The 17,461-nt window shown below is 45.1% G+C and overlaps 1 protein-coding gene across 1 annotated transcript in view; it reads left to right on the plus strand.

Annotated features, from left to right (window-relative positions):
• SDC1 (syndecan 1) overlaps window positions 1–17,461 on the plus strand; it is a 32,629-nt gene that overhangs the window by 10,642 nt on the left and 4,526 nt on the right. The window contains exons 2-4 of the mRNA XM_063915329.1: window positions 14,146–14,224; window positions 15,281–16,362; window positions 17,340–17,451. Coding sequence (XP_063771399.1) covers window positions 14,146–14,224; window positions 15,281–16,362; window positions 17,340–17,451 — 1,273 coding nt within the window. The remainder of the gene's footprint in view (window positions 1–14,145; window positions 14,225–15,280; window positions 16,363–17,339; window positions 17,452–17,461) is intronic.

The following is a 17,461-nucleotide window of genomic DNA, read 5'->3' on the forward strand; positions in this document are numbered from 1 at the left end:
GACTTGCTCAGAGTCTGGAAGAATAGTACCAAGGGAAAAGACCCGTCTGTGGTGTATGGAGCACTAGGCCCTGGGGAACCTTTGGCACTCCAGCTGTTAACTACACATCCCAGCATGCCCTGCTGCAGATTTGCCATTTGACCATGCTAAAACTGTAGCAGGGCATGCTGGGATGTGTAGTGAACAGCTGGAGTGCCAAAGGTTCCCCCATCACTGCACTAGGGTATGATCAGATGGCTTCTGCAGTGATCCAGCTCTAATAACCTAATTGCACTAACGAGTAACAACCTGTAGATTGTAAGTCATCCTGTGACTCGACTGCTTGCACAGTTGGGACAACCCGGCTTTATCTGATTCATGTGGTGACATAATGTGCAGGTTATGTAGGTGTTGGATGTGGCTGGAGTTTCCCAGGGATACAGTTAACTGTTGGTGCATTATCAAACGTCCATCAGGTGGCTATATGATCACGGTGCAGCTTGTATCTAGGGCAGAAGGTACAATAATGCATAGTACAATGGTTCCCAAATGGTGTGGGGTGTTTTTTTTTTTTTTTTTTTTTTTTTTTATCCCAGCACTCAAACATAAAAAAAAATTTCATGGCACGCCTAGGCCAAAAGTTTCTTATTGACAAATTTAGAAATATTTAAGTATATTGTTATTGTCATCCTTAGGTTCAACTGTGTGGCAAAGGACAAGATTTGCTTCTGCTTGTGCACATGTTAGGACTGGCAGCCACCAGCAATGGTTTTGCCTATTACACTGACCATAAATAATTTTGAATTGGTCCTGGACCACCATCCAAGACATCTCTGCAAGTGCCCTGAGGCACACCAGGGAGCCATGGCACACGGTTTTGGGAACCTCTGGCATATCCCAATAAACGCTTGGTATGGCCTAGTGATGGGGAACCTTGGCACTCCAGCTTTTGAACTACACATCCCAGCATGCCCTGCTACAGTTTTAGCATGGACAAATGGCAAAACTGTAGCAGGTCATGCTGGGATGTGTAGTTCAACAGCAGGAGTTCCAAGGTTCCCCATCACTAGTAGGCTGTCCACGTGTTACATGCTGGTCATTTTTAAACTGCAGCATAAAAAATGGAATCTGGGTTGCTAGCACCAGTGTCTTTGCCTACATTAAATACAGTACAATGGTCCTGGGACACCTGTAGCTGGAGGCCTATGTAGCGCTTGTTATGGGTTCGTAACATTTTGTATCTTGTGTTGCAGTTCTTTGCATTAATACCTTTTACTACGTGTGTGCTGTTCAATGGACATTTCCAGCTGTTTGATTTGGACTAGTAAGCAAGTGGATTTCTGTGTAAAATCCCTATTTGGTGAGGCCAGTTTAGTTAGCTAGGGTATGGGAACAGGAATTAGAATGTAGGATTGAATATTTTAATAGAAGTTATCTGGTTTTCTAAAGTCTACTTTAAAGTGTCTTCCATGAAGTATTATGCTAGAACTTGTGTATATGCTAAATTGTATCTGAGCAATGTGTAGAATATCTGATGCCTGGCCTCACGTACTGTATAAGTTGATGTCCGCAGCTGGTATTTTGGTAGGTTTGGAGTGATTAACGGGTACTAAGGGGGAAATGTACTAAACAGTAGAGATGATGCCCGTGGCAACCAATCGCCATTAAACTAACATTTATAATTTGTGTCCTATAAAATTATCAGCTGCTGTATAAATTTTATAGTATGCAAATTATAAATGTTAGTTCAGTGCTGATTGGTTGCCATGGGCAACTTCTCCACTGGATCACGTCTCTATTTCACTGATTAGTACATTGCTCCAGCTCCTAACTATGTCGCAGGGGATGGTCTACAGTTTGCCACCTGTTGGGATCCCGTTGCTCAGTATACTGGAGCCGGAATCCCGGCATACTGACACATTTTCTCCCTCTTTGGGGTCCACGATTCCCCTGAAGAGAAAATAGCGTAGCGTGCCACCATACTCACAGCATGGCGAGCGCAGCGACCCCGCAAGGGGCTCATTTGCACTCGGCCAGCTGTCCTTATGCCGGCGGTTGGGGTTCCAGCGCCGTGATGCTGGCTGCCGGGAGCCCGACCGCCGGCATACCATACTACACCCGTCACAGGCCCTGTTTGAAAAATTAGTTAGGAGCTGGTAGTTTATCACTTCCCATTTTATCACTCTCCAAGCGATGATGCATCTAGCCCTGTGTTTGAAAAATTAGTTAGAAGCTGATTGGTAAGTACTTTAGCTCCTTCCTCTTTCACTTTCCAAAGCTTGGTACATCTCCCCTTAAGTGTGATCCTGGTATTTTTCTTTTTAAAAATATGGAGTAATTCATTTTTAATGTGCCACAACCTTTGCTGTGATGCCCCTTTTGTGCTGCTGGGCCCGGTGGCAACCTACAGACGATAAAATGACTTTGCTATTTACATGGGCTAACCTTTCATATGAGATTAGAAGTTGTGGTAACAAATGAGTCTTGTTTTGCTTTGCCTTCAGCACGTGTTCCATGTCTGTCTCTCTGTGTCTGATGTTCAGAAGGACTGGTTTCTCTTAACAGTGCCAATAATAATAGTCCTAATAAATAATAATCCATAAACTTGTAAGCAAATGTTTGAGGAGGAATATTAAAATGCAGAAACTGTGGTAAACCAGGCCTTATAGCTGCTGTGGACCCTGCAGCGTGAAGTCTCCCCTAGGCCATTTTAACATCTTGGCAACTGTTCCAGTATCAAGTGAAAGAGTTTACCCTGATCTGTAAAAGTGATTAATGCAGATAAACTCTTTTTTTAATGAGCTGTGGCTGCAGCATTTTGTGGTCTGTTACTAATAAACCTCTTGGAACCACTTTCCCACCAGGCAGTGATTTAAGACCTGGTGTGCACAGACTGAATTTGCATCTTTAATGGGTATAATTGGCATCATTAACTCAGCCTGGGAAGGTGACTGAACTTGTGCTTTAATGATCAGCTACCTTAATGACCATTTTATGTCCCGCTCTGCCCTTTCCTCCTTGGCGCTGCTGCTTTCTGTTCAGTCACACTCCTGCCATATGAGTACCAGTTACTAGTGGGTCCAGCTGCTCTGGACAGAACAAATATTCGTAAGAATGCAATGAAAGGGGATAGAGTAAAAGCTCATCTCAAAATCTGCCTTCATACTGTACATGGGATGGGGTGCAGTCTGATGTTCCAGCAAAATAATTTGCCTTTATTCATTGTAAATTATGCATAATGTTTTGTGGTGGGTTTAAGAGCAGACCTCTCAATTGTATATTGCTGGTGGGTATGTTGGCACCCAACTGATTATACTGTGGCCGATTATAGATAGATCATTGTTGGGCAAAATGAAACATCAAGGACCGTGTTGGGCGGCCCTATAGCAATCAAAAGGGCCACACATTACTTCATACAAAATTAGATCATATACTTAATCAATGGGAGATGCTTTTTAATTCAATGGGGTCGATTCTATTCGGCAACTTAAGAATAGCGCCGGGAATTAGCTCCCGACGCTATTCAATTCAGCTCCAGTTAAGTCGGCGATGTCCAGTTCTCGCCGACTTAACGGGTAGTTTTGTCGGGAGAACGGGCATTCTCCGACTTAACTACCCGTGGCGATGCTGATTCCCGACAGAATCAGCCTCGCGCCGGCCGCGAGGCAGCACTTTTTTCGGGTTTCTTCTCTCATCCCCGGGGATGAGAGAAGAATTCCCGACAATTGCGGGTCACTAGCAGCTGAATTGAATAGCGTCGGGAGCTAATTCCCGGCGCTATTCTTAAGTTGCCGAATAGAATCGACCCCATTGATGGCAATATTTGGATCTGCAAGTGAGGGCTGCCCGTTGCCCATCACTGGATGCTACTATTGGCATCTCATTACCAGATCTCCTAAAATACTCGAGACATTATCAAGTAGATCTCTCCCGTCCCCTCTTCTGAAGCTTGTATCTGCCCTCCTGCCACATTAGTGATGGGGACTTTGCTTCCTTCTTTAGATGCTTCTGGAGGGAGTTTTATCAAACCATAAAGACAAGGGGTGGTTATTAGTGTTCGTTTCCCCCTGTGGCTGCCACTAGTTGGCGCCAAATGGATTAAATTGTTCTTTGTGCGCCTGGACACTCGCATTACTTCTGGGAAGTGTTTGTGGTTTGGGCATATAAAGCCAGTCTGAATTTCTTAGCCGGGCACCCATTAACTATCGTGGTGCCCAAAAGGCATTAAATTCCCCCACCCCCCTGCCGCTAATGATTGCCAGAGTTGCAACCAGTTAGGCTTTGCCATTCATTTTATAGAAAGTGCATAAATGTCCACTTTAGAAGGGTTGTAGCATCACTCTCCAGGTTGGTGCCCATCAGAACACTCTAAATCCCTACAAATGGATGCATCAAACCTTGCTATTAGCGGGCTGGTTGCTATGGGCAACCTCTCCATTCCCCCCTTTCGCCTTTCCCTCCACAGACTTGAGCCTTGTAATGGACTAACCTGGAACAAAGTCCTTTTTTAAAGGGGGTTATTTTTATATAGAAGTAACATACTAAGGTCTTACTCTAAAGTATTATGAGGCATAACGGGCTCTCAAGACCCGCTTCTTCACCAAACCCAGTCAACTCTCCTCCTAACCCTCTTGTCTATGCTCACTGTCTACCCTGTCAGTGTCACTCTGGTCTGTTACACCCCTTTTCCACTTACGAGCACGGGTCGCAGCCGGGAGCCTGACACGGGAGCTGCCCCCTGCTGCGACCCGTGCTCTGCCCCTTTCCCATCAGCAGTCACAACCCGGCATATGCCGGGTTGGTGACGCTTCTAGTGACGCGGCAGGGGCGGCGCAGGGAGATCACATGATCTCCCAGCGCCGCCCTTCCATACAGTGTAAACGGGAGCCGTGTCGCATCGACACGGCTCCCGTTTACACTACATCCCTACCCGGATCATTCCCATGTCCTACCCAGGTAAATAGCCGGGTAGGATTCACGGGTCACTTGATCCGGGTTTACCCTTTTCCACTTGCAGAAAACACGGGTAAATGCGCGCCCCCATGCATTTACCCGTGTTTTTTGAGCTAGTGGAAAAGGGGTATTAGCCCCTCACCTTTTTAGATTGTAAGCTCGCAAGAGCAGGGACTTCTTTCCTCATGTGCCTTTCCTTTTCTTACTTACACTATCTTATACTCCATACTCCCTTTGATGGCATCTAACCCTGGGTTTTCTATACCTGTACTGTAAGTGTGGTTTTCTTGTTTGCTCATTTTATTATGTACTGTGTAATAGGTGCTGTGGATCCCTTGTGGCACCATATAAATAAAAGATAATATGGATACTTAGGTGTAAGGGGATACTGTACAGAGATCACTTGTGAGCGTTTAGCATTGAGCAGTTTTATCTTATCTGGGATCCTGTTTTATTTTTCTTAGTCATTTTTCTTCTCATCGCTTGCCAAGCCCCACACTGTTTCCAGCAGAGAGCTCATGTACATCTGACATGTTCTAACATTAATCTGGGTGTGTCGCTTGTCTGAAGGCCAACCACCAGGTGACCCAGATGTAATGGATGCTGGTTATTGGCGCTAATTACGCTGTACTCTGCTACAGATTGGGGACAGGCCAGAGGCTGCCTCTTGTGTTTTTTAAGTGCATCAGTACTATGGTTATATTTGTATGGTGCCGTGAAATTGGACATTAATGTGGTCCTCGGTAAGACGGAGGACCAACAGAAAGAACAATGGTCACTCAGGAAACTTATAATATCTCAGGGTGGAAACCTTTATGTGGTAAGGGTAAATAATAAAGTGGTATTGTACAGTACATGCCAGGGGCATAATACGGGTGCATGAGGTGGAAGTGAACAAGACTGGTAGAGAGGGCCCTTATGTGAGATTACGATCTGTAATGAGGCTGAATAGGGGTGGCAGCATGGTTTACATGAACTGGTAATGTGGGCAGAGGCAGGCTTGGCCAGTAAGGGTGGCATTGGATGGGGTGACTCAATGGGTATTTAACAGGGTGGTTTTATTCATATCTAAAACTTTGGTAGTGTGGGACATATGGTGGAGTGGAAAGTGGTTTTTCAGAGGGGAAGTGATGCACCTATTCTTGACTGAGGAATGAGTGGAAGGAATTGATGTAGGAAGAGAGTGGGTTAATAAAGCTTGGTTTCTTTCCTAGGCAATGGGGTAACCAGTGTAGGGAGGCAGAGCAGTGAGATGGAATTGGGCCTGCCACAGAAATTGTGGAGGAATGGGTCCAGGTAATAAAGGCAGGACAGATAAGTGTGTGTGTGTGTGTGTGTGTGTGTGGCTCTTTACCTGTCATGCGGAAGGAACTGTATGTGGGTAGTGACGGAGGATGGAGTTGTGGTGACACACAAACACCACACAACAGAGGAGACTAGCCTAAAAGGAGGGAAGCCTAGCTTTCTGTGAACTGAGACTTTGGCCACCATTTAACAAGCCTTGGAGAGTGCTAAATAGCATTGTGATAAAGTACCAGCCAATCAGATCATTTGGTCTCTCTCCCCCTGCAGGTGTCACACCCGGGTGTGGGCCGCACTCCCCGCACCTGCCTTGTGACGCCACTGGACAGCTGGGAGGTATGGAATAAGCCACTTGGCACATCTATTTCAAAGCCTTGTAAACTTATGGACTGGTATGTTCTCCTGCCTTTTGCTAAATAAGTCCTGTTTGTGGTAATAGGATGACTATTTGTAGTGCGTCCTGTTGGAAAATGCCGCTATCTGTATGCAATATTAAGCAAAGCTTATCTAGGATAGTCAGAACACTTATGCATACAAATATAAGCAACCAACAATACAATGCTTACTAATATAGTACTCTATTATGAATCCAATATAATATCCTAAATTCCACGAAAGGAGGGCAAATCTCCCACTTTTCTCGGCCCTCATAGGACTTAAGGGCCGGTTTAGGGGTAGAACTGCCGTGCTGCTCCAAGGCTTGAGAAGTCTGGGCCAATATTTGAAAATTCAACCGGTCAGTTGATGGCATCACCTGAGGCTTTAAGGGAACATGTGGTTCCTAGTGACTGGCTATACTGCCCTCTTTTATGGTTTTGTTTATAGCCTGTAAATGTGGGTTTGATGTGTGTGTGTGTGATTGCCAGAATGCCATGCGGCACATATTTGCCTATACCCTGCAGAATATAGGCCAACAGTTCTAGTCTACAATCTAGGCTGGCTCATGTGCAAGCCTTCAGTAGAATTAGACTTTCACCTGCAGTAAATGGGATGTAGTTATGTGACCGGCTGCCGATCACATTACAGACGGCTACACCCCACACCCCTCTAAATGCCGATTAGCAGGGACTATTCCCACTCGTGGGTGTCCATAACTCCCATAGTGGGAGTAGAACCTGTGGCAAACTCAGTGAGCCCGCAAGGGGCTTGTTGCGCTCACCCCTGCCATGTGGTGGCAATTCCTAACATGCACCCCCTCTCCTGACAATGCTAGAGCTTGTGCCAGTGCAGCAAGTGTCATTCTATTATACGGTCACAGACCTGATTGCCCTGTGGCGGCATTCTCCCTGGGCACAGCACGGGGGTGAGGAGCTGCATCACCACGTTGGTGTACGGCTTCTCTGTCGTGCATCCTATGTCGTATATTGGCATACACTGTTGTCTTGCACAGATACAGGATAGAACACGCTTGCCTCAGTTTTCATTGTTAATGGTTTAATGATGACTTTGACAGTCTGGAAATGGCTTTTTCTAGATAAAGCCAAGTCATGTGATACAGGGCACTTAAGTAGAAGCTGACTCTTCTGCATGTAAGATGTCAGCAACACGTTTATTACATTCCCTGAAAGTCCAGTGTGGGTTTGTTCCGTATTATAGATTCTTCATAAGATGGTGAAATCTGTCTACAGTAATAAACCAGCAGCATGCAGTTTAGTGAGGCGAATGCTTCTGTTTGTTATACTTGTCTGACTGCAATAACCTATAATTACAGGTGGCTGCCTTGTGGGGAAAGTTCTGGCAGAAGTGACATAAGATGTCGCAATCTCTTCTGACATCATGCCACTTATTTTTTTTATTTATTTTTTTTAGATTTGTTTGTGGTACATCAGGGGTGGTGTAGCTTGTGTAGCCTTGATTAAAAGACACTGCATTTTTATATTTAAACAAATCTTCACCCCCATGTATGTCTAGGGTGCTACAGCTTCGTGACCTCCCCAGTATCCTGGGCCGTTGTACTGGCATCAGTATAAAATGCCTACCGACAACAATTAACCGATGGTCAAAATTACGATATTTAAAATGTAGACATGTAAAAAGGCTACATGAGGTTTTAAATAGTGCTGTTGGTTTTTTTTTTTTTTTTTTTTATATATATTTTTTGTATTGGTTGACTGACACCGTGAAAGTGTACCACGTCCCCTTGCCTAGATCGCTGCACTCGTAATGCTTTGGGCACGGTGCCTCACTGCGCCCGGTACACTATTATATTCCCCCTCCAGGTCCACTAGGATGGTAACGTATGAACAAGTCGGTTTTGATTAAAAACTTGCGTTGACTTTTTGACCTGTCAACATTTTAAATGTCTGTATTTTGAACTTGTCGGTATTCTAAATGTGTGTGTGGTTTTTTTTTTTTTTTTTTTATCGTGTCTGTATTGACTATCGGTCAATGGGTGTCAGGATTTTGATTGTAGGTAAATTGACTGCATCCCATTGTACTAGCCAAGAGGCAATTACCACAAACATCTGGGCGAAGCAAAACTGAACTTCAATGCAGTAAAGATGGCTTTCCTCTGTATTAGTCTTTCCTCGCTCCTGCCTCCAGGGCTTCTGTCATGCTGCACCTCCTTTCTCACGTCAGACAATGTCTCCAAGCTTATAAATGTCCCCAAACGCCTCTTCTGCTGGGTAACGAGACCTGGCCTGCTCATACTTTCTTAGTAAACACTAAAGTATGCACAACTTCCCTGATCTAGTCCATATACAGTTCTCATGCACAGCTTCTGCTCATGACTGAGCGAGTGCTCACTAGGCCTCGATGCTGGAGAAACCAGCTGCATTTTATATATCCCCCCCCCCTACTTTACAGGCAACTTCAGTCATGGCTTCTCTCTACAGTCCTCTTGTATTGCTCGAGTGGTTTGGTCATGTCCATGGAACAAGTCCCCCTGATAATATAAAGACACTGGTAGCAGACTTAAAAGCAAAGTGACTCTTCTGTTGAGCAGTGGCTCTTTCAAGTGCATATGGGCATCCAGTAACAGAAGAAACTGGTGTGTATTTACTAAGACTTGGATTGAGATAAAGTAACAGCCAATCATCTCCTAACTACCATGTCACAGGCTGGGTTTGAAAAATGACACAGGAGCTGATTGGCTGGTACTTTATCTTGGTCCACTTTAAGTAACCAAGTAGATGGGTTGTGGCGAGTGCTGAAACTGAGGTTACGTTCCATGTGTAGGACTAAGCGTCTGTGTACAGTCTGTAAGAGACTGTCATCTGGCTTTTCCCCATTATGTGAGGACTTTTGGACGGAGTGGAAAACAATCTATTAAATCTTTCACAATTTTAAGATCTGTTCATTACCCCGTGCCCTGAAGTCAAATCCTTTTTTTAAAAGCTCATTAATCATTGTGATTGATGGGTCTATGTATTTAGGGACTTTTACGGTCTCCTACTTGTGGGAACAGTAGAGCAGGAGCAATCGTGTCTGGTTTCAGCACTCCACCACAAGCTACCTGTGTGAGTAGAGACCAGGTAATGTGCTGGCATAAGTAATGTTTGCAGTGGAGAGTAGCGTTAAGGTAGAGCTGCTCTGCTTTGGGTGCTCATTCTCTAGGAACTGGCTTCCGCAAAGTGCACATTCTTGTTCTATAGAGCCTGTCCCATGGACTTTGTTTGCACTGGTCTGTCTTCTGCTTTCTATGTAATGGTCTGTCTGAATTACTAAGCAGTTCTCATTTGCTTGGGTACAAACATCCTTCTGTTTGTGTCCAAATGTAGAGATTTGTATTTACTGTACACCAACTGATGCAACATCAGACTTGCTGCACACCTTGTGGTGACTTATGCACATTTGGCATGGACATGTATGTTCAAAATAAGTGTTGCTCACTGCACTGGGAGTAAACATTTGCACGTGGCTCCTAAGCTAGTGGACACGTTTGTTTTAGACTCTCTTATTGTTGCCATCTACAAGCGAGAAGCAAATTTATGTGGAGACAATACTTGTGACTGCTTGCCATGGCTGTCACATGACCTTGCGGAACCAGAAATAATGATTAGCAGCCTGAAGCAAAGTCCTAACCATTGTATAGCCTGCCACAGATTAGCCATTGTTGCTGTGGGAGTATTGCGTGGGTACAGCCGTTTTGGATTCTTGCTACTACATCCATATTTCTGTAAGAGAACCTTCTGAACTATCTGTAGTTGCATGCATTGCTATCCTGCGGTGTAGCTGTACATCAGTCTGGTCCCCTAAAGTGCTACAGCACATGACCTACTCTCTGCAGGGTGAACATGGTATGAATGCTGATTCAAACACCCACCCCTCTCACCTAGAGCCTCCTGGATATCTATGGAATGTTTTCCTAACCTTGGCGTAACAGAGGCTTATTATGGCTGGTGCGGTCTCCCTGCATGTGCCTCCATTCTGACTGGAGTGGTGCAGAGTGCTTATTCCTGGGTTTTTTTTTGTTACTACTGGTGGAGTCTCTTCTAAAAATCAGGATTTTGGAATTTAGTGGGGTGTATCTTTGTTTCTGCTTGTCTCGTGAGACGGTAGTGTTTTTTGGTTGTGTGTTTATTTTTTATCTCTTTGTTCAATGTAAAATGTTTCATGCTCCAGACTAAAATTGTATAAAATTACCTTCTGGCGGTGTATACAAATGATAAATGCCTTCTGTGTTTGGCCTATGGTCCCATCCCCAAGATATCACATTTTAGTATGCAAAATATAAACAAATCCAAAATACTACTAGTCCCAATGTAACATGTGCAGAGAGGTGTGTTCAAACTGAAATCTAAATTGCAGTGTAAAACTAAAGCGGCCATTATTTACTCTGCACAGAAACAATATAACCCACCCAAATCTAAAGGCCAGTACTCGGGGGCTGACGTGGAAGAGATGTGCGAGGAGCGGTTCGCTCGGCACACTCTCCCACCGCCCAGCGGGTGAAATGAGCAACCTGCTAGATATCGCTATCGCTGGGGGGGGGTACACACGGAGCGATCATGCATTTTAAGTAGCAATCGCTCCGTGAGTACCCCCCTTAACTTAAAGTTTTATCTGTGCGCCCCCCCACCCTCCTCCTTTCAGTGCACATGGTTTTGGCCATTAATGTGCCTTTTTGGTTTGCTAACAACTCTGAATAACCCCCACTGTGGAGAATTTAGAAATTGCAAATGTTTGCATGTGTGCGATTATTCTTGTGTGTTCACAACACTCTGCAAATTCTTTGCCCAAACGGTTCTCTATGTAATGGCTTACTTGCTAATAGATTAGCAATCGCTAGATGTGAAGCTAGTGAGCAGCACATGCAGTGATTTGCCTAGGACAAACTACAATGGTTTTGTGCCGACATCGATGTGTAAGATGCGTTTATTCTCATAATTTGCTGTGCGTTCAGTCGCAACTGCAGTCAGTGCTGAATGAAGCCCAGAATCCAAAGTACTCGGACTGTACTACTTTACTCTTTCCTACGTAAAGGTTGCACAGCAAGCCTTTTAAGTTTAGTTGATCTATAGATGAAAAATAGACTGAAGGGCAGCGTTGAAGATGATGATGGACAGAGCAGGGTACTCTCTCGGCACAGTAGTGATGTGAGGCTCTTGACTCGCTGATGCTAGCCATGCATTGAATGTAAACTTTTGTGTATTCAGCTTGGTTTCCTGAACCCTACTTATACCCCTTTCTCATCGCACAAATAACCCGGTATCGACCCAGCATATTGCCGTGTCGACACGGGTCAGTGTGTGGCGTGAAAATGCCAAGTCCATATTACCGGGTCGCCTGACCCGGTTATAAGCGGTGTTATTTCCAGGCTGAATACCGGGTCAGTGGCTGCGTAAACGGATTCCCAGGTCGATGGGACCCGTTTACTAGATAGGGAGAGGTTGTGTGGAGATGAGCTCATCTCCCAGCGTCGCTGCCGGCTCCGCCCCTTCCCCAGCACTATGGTAATCGACCCGGCATATTGCTGGGTCAGACAGACAGCCAAAAGGTGTAGGAGTCTCCAATGCCGGATCCCACCCAGGAAGGACCCGTGCAGGGATGCCGGCGAAACTCCGTGCATCACGATCGCCGGTGCTAGATTGGCCTGCATGCAGTTCGCTCATTTCACTGTTGGGTGACATGAGTGCCCCCCACCCCCAGTACGGCCTTGCATACAGCTCTGTTCATACTTCTGCGGGTTTCTGAATTTACGTAAGGTGGGAACACACAAGCTGATATTTTAAATGTTCCTTTTCACCATTTTGAGTGACTATCGTTTGGAATATCATCCGGTGTACAACATCTCTAACTATGCGCACTCCCAGGGGCTTCTGTCACCTGTACGTGCAGCTCAGTGTTGACTATGCATGTACAGGACGGAGGCAGGATGACGTCACTGAACGATGTGTGTAGGCACTACCTTGTTAGCCAGAGTTTCCCTGCGGCATCCCTGGCAATCGCTCATGGAGTGTATCGTGTAGTGTGACCAGCAGTAGTGTGGTGTTTGTGGCTCAAAACGTTTATCTCTGCTGAGCAACTATTTTCTGTAAGCAGATGCAGAGGTCTTTGTGCAGAGTAGCCTGAGCATGTGGGATGCAGTATAGCACTCCGCTTCCTGATAATGTGCTCTGTGAATGAGGCTTTGATCGGTGTTCCTCTTTCATTGCTTCTATACAGATCTATGGAAGGCCTTGCCTGTCGGGCTGCTTTCTGGCGATAGGAGTCTGCGGTCTGTTTACTGTAGGTCAGAGGACTGGTGCATTAGCTGGTTAAAGCTCAATAGACAATCAATTGTGACCTTCTTCTGGCATCTGATCAGCAGTGCAGGCATACACTTGCCATCTGGAAAGTATGAGTTTGGAAAGACCACAATGTGTGAATGTGCAAAACCCAGGATTTTGGTCAGTGTAAATGCAACCTGCCTGGTGCTAACTCCCAGGTCCCTGACCCTGCTCTCGACCCAGTGTCCTGGAGCCAAGACCCAGGAAATTGCCAGGCTGATAGACCTAACAATATCCTGGGTTGCAGTGGAAAAGGGGTATTAATGTCGCTGCTAAAATAAAGATCTGCACAACAAACATCAGAGGGCAGGCTGAGCTATTCAAGGGGGTGGAGCGGCTCTGTGATACTGCCTGCCCGGCGCAAAGAACTATGTCACTCAGCCAGTCTCGGAGGGTAAGAATAAATGAGAAGAAAGGGGGGAAAAAACAAAACGGTTGTAAGTGGTAAACTGGTTCAGTGCCTAGTCTGCTTGTATGTAATGTATATTGTAGCTGCACATGCTACATGGGTATGCGTCTAAATGCCGGCTGCAGACCCATATTCCCACTCGGGTGGTGGCGTGGACCCCAAGTGGGAATATAACCTGTGGTGAGCAAAGCTCTCCACTGGGCATGATGCGAGGGGGCTCTCTGCCGGTATGCCGCTGTTGGGATACAGACAGCTGGTATATCGTATGTATACAGCTACATGTATGCATACGCTGTATTAATGGGTGTTATACTTGCAGCATATGTCGTCTATTCTCTTGCAGTGAAATCCGTACTAGCCCAAAATGTCTGTAGTACAACCCACCACCCCTAGCATAACATGTATCGAAAATTTTTTGTATTTATTTGAAAACCTATATTAACTTGGCTAGAAACTACAGATCAGAAATATGCATTGGTAACCCTTATTTCTACAAATCCCAGCATGCACCCCATATCTCATCCATGCGGCATAAAACCATCTGACAACCAACATACTGTGTGACCCTGCTCCTGGGGAGAACGTGGTCACTCTTGTCAATAGAACAGTAAAGTGTGTGTGTGTATAAAATAATATTTTGGAGGGGGGGGGCTGGTGGGGTGGACTTGTCAATGGCAACAGATTTCTGTTATGTGGCGCAGATCTGTTCTGAAGCCAAAGTGAATGGTTTTTTTTTTTTTTTTCTTCTTCACTTCATTATAATCTTTGTTTTTATGGTCTAATTTTTAGAATGAAATGAAACTTGCTGCTCCTGAAGACATTGATGGCTCTGGGGATGATGGGGATTACTCTGGATCAGGAGCATATGGTGAGGAAACTGATTTATGGAAATGATACATTTGGCTGTAGAACATTAGCTACTTTGGTTCTATTGTAATAGTGTTAACAACATCTTCTTAAGGTGTCCATAGTCCTAAGCTGTGAACCCTTCCCAGTACAAAACACCCTCTGACACCTTTTAATAAATTCTACTATGACCCACGCTATCCTATGCATAGTTGGCATAACTTGCTAAAGCAGGAGCCTAAGAAAGTTGAGCTAGTGTGGAGTCAACTGTAGGCAGGGTGAGATGGCCCTAGGAGACTGTAATGCTGCTGTGGACGGAGTTGCACTTAAGATGGCCTACATTAAGGGTCCTTTTATATCTGAGATGGACAGGAGGGCTGGGTTTGTCCTGGTGGGAAGAGGCAAACGAGCACTCCTGTCTGTCTGCAGATACTGCTGCATCCAATCCCCTGCTGGTTGTACATGTGGAGTGGGGGAGCAGCACATCCACCAGAAAGTGCAGACACTGCAGAGAACATAGGAAGTTCACAAGCGGGGCGCCGCGGTCCCACTGATGGTCACTGATAAGTCCTAAGAGCAACAGAGAATGAGCGTTGCATATTCTGTAACTTAAATAGGACTAGCGAATGCTAATTTGTTTCTTCTGTCCTGCAAACCTCTTTGGATGTGGTGTGGAAGTGGGCACAGTTACCAATTCACAAGAGCTTGAACATGATTGTAACACCCCCATCCAAACTTGTTAGAGGAGTGAAGGGCTTATTCAGTATCCTTCCTTCCCTCCACCTCCTGTAAATGATGTGGGAAATTGTTAGGTCAGAGCTTCTCAAACGCAGTTCTCATGCCACCCTAACAATCCAGATTTTAGTTATAGCCATGGCACGTCACAGATGGTTAAATCAAATTGAGGTGCTAATTTAGTCACCTGTGGCCAAGCATGGATAACCTGAGAGCCTGGATTGTTCAGGTGCCTTGAGGACAGTGTTTGAGATCCTGTTAGGTCTAATCCTGACAACATGAGGGTATTAAAAGTCAATCTGTTTTCCACTCAATATGTAATCTTTTTATTTTGTAAATTCAGAATCTAAGACTGTAAATGACTTCTCAACACCTGCACCACCTCTGGTGTCCTTGGAGCCACATATGCCATCTACAGTCCAGCAACCAGACATCTTGGTTAAAGTGGAAACTGAAGTGGAAGATACCATGAAGGTTGAGCAGACCACTAAGCTGCAAGATTTAATTGCTGGTGATCAGACTACTCAAGAAGGCACAACGCTAGTACAAACAACCCAAGACTCCTCTACAGATGAGTTTATTGATGACGAAAAGAAACATCACCATCACCACCACCATCATCACCATACTACCACACCTAGTACAACCCTTCCTGTTTCAGATGAACATAATGAGAATAAAACTATAATTCCAGTTGAGGCTGAGGAGCACCATGTACAGCCTGTAGAACCTACCACGAGTACAGCTGCTGAAGATTCGGAAATGGAGAATGTAATCCAGAAAGCGACAACTCCTGCGGTTTTAATACAACATGGCGTTCAAGATACCACCTCAGGTTCAACTAGTACACCTTATGCAGATATCGAAGATCCTAATGCAGATACTGATGAGGCTACAATCTTGGTTAATGCTGACTTGACCACAGTTGCTGGCTCTACTACAGATAAAGATCATCATCATCCCCACCACCACCACCACCATCATCATCATCATCATCATCATGAACATACGACTTCCTCAATTGATGGGATAAATGTTCATGAAGAAACAAGTACAAAGCCATCTGACAAGATAGAGTCTTTTGAGGACATCTTTCTCCAAGGTGAGCCCACAACATCTGAAGATAATAGGCACCACCACCACCATACAACTACACCCAGTGCTACCCAGCCCACTGATTTGGAAAAGCCACTTATGGCCCACACAGAAGCACCAAAGGGCCGGGGTGCCAATTTTCCACTTGCTAAAGCTACAACTCCCATTCCAGTGATCAGTGAAGAGGAACATATTCCTGAAGGTGTGGAGCCTGCTGACTTGTCCACTAGCTCAACTTTGCAGGACAAAACATCCATAACTCCAGTGCAGGACGAAAATGAGGATTCCATGGACTCTAAAGAGGAAGATGATTCTTCAGGAGAAGATCCGGTAAGCCAATCTGAGGAGCGCGTTTCACTGTGTGACTGTTACTCATTTTCATGACCTATCTGTTTTTGGGCCTTTATTTCTGGTAATCTTAAACACTGCATACTTTGTACAGTACATCTAGTATCCCTAACTGGGCAAGGCAAATACATGCAACACTTGATGCGTGGGTTTCAAAGAAAATAAAGACCACTGTGAAGTATATTGTTCAGTAGACTTATCATCCAATTCCATCATTTAAGGCAGAAAGGAAAATATTGAATCGTAGTACAATGTCTGAAATACCTGTAATAACTTTCTCATCTGAAAAGGACGAAGGGACTAATTCAGAGATGGTCACGGCCTCCTCCATCTGGTCTGCGCACTGACTGCAGTGTGTGACCTTGCATGTTGTGGCGATGCGACCGCAGTGTGAATGGCAGCGGCTGTTGGGGTGTCGTTGCGGTATTGGCGGGCGTGTCAGTTTTTGGGGCGGCTGCGTGACGTCTCGGTCCGTTCGGGGGGAAAAGCTGACTGCTTGACAGCGCTGCCAGCTGTCAACTTTAGATCTGATTCCTCCGCAATCTAATTGCAGACGCATCGCAGGGCGGCCTCACACATGCTGGGCGGCCCCCAGCATGTGCGGCGATGATTGCAGTTCTTCTCTGAATGACCCCCAAAGTCTGTCTAATCATAGCGATGTACCATATGGGATAAATCTGTGTCCATTTTACACAATCTTCATTAGCCTGTGTCCTCTCCCTGAAGCAGTACCACTATATAGATACCCACAGGTCTGTATAATGTGACCTATACTCCCAGTGATATGATGGCTGGGTAACTAGCGTTAGTCTTATCTGCTGGACAAAAGCCTTTTTTTTTTTATTTTATTTTTTATTTTTTTTTTATTTTTTTCCCTCCTACTGTTTGGAGTTCCCTGTTCATGTATGTGTAACTTTATTTTATCTTTTTTTTTTTTTTTTTTTCTCTTCTACCTCTAGGACTTCTTCATTGAAGTTACAGCTCCACAAATAATTAACAGGGCCCGCCCGCAGTCTGAGGATGGCTCTGATGCTTCTCATGGGATAATGGAAAGGAAGGAACTTCTGGCAGGTAAATATTC

This window comes from Pseudophryne corroboree, chromosome 4 (assembly GCF_028390025.1).
Source record: "Pseudophryne corroboree isolate aPseCor3 chromosome 4, aPseCor3.hap2, whole genome shotgun sequence".
In the NCBI taxonomy this organism is placed as follows: Eukaryota; Metazoa; Chordata; class Amphibia; order Anura; family Myobatrachidae; genus Pseudophryne; species Pseudophryne corroboree.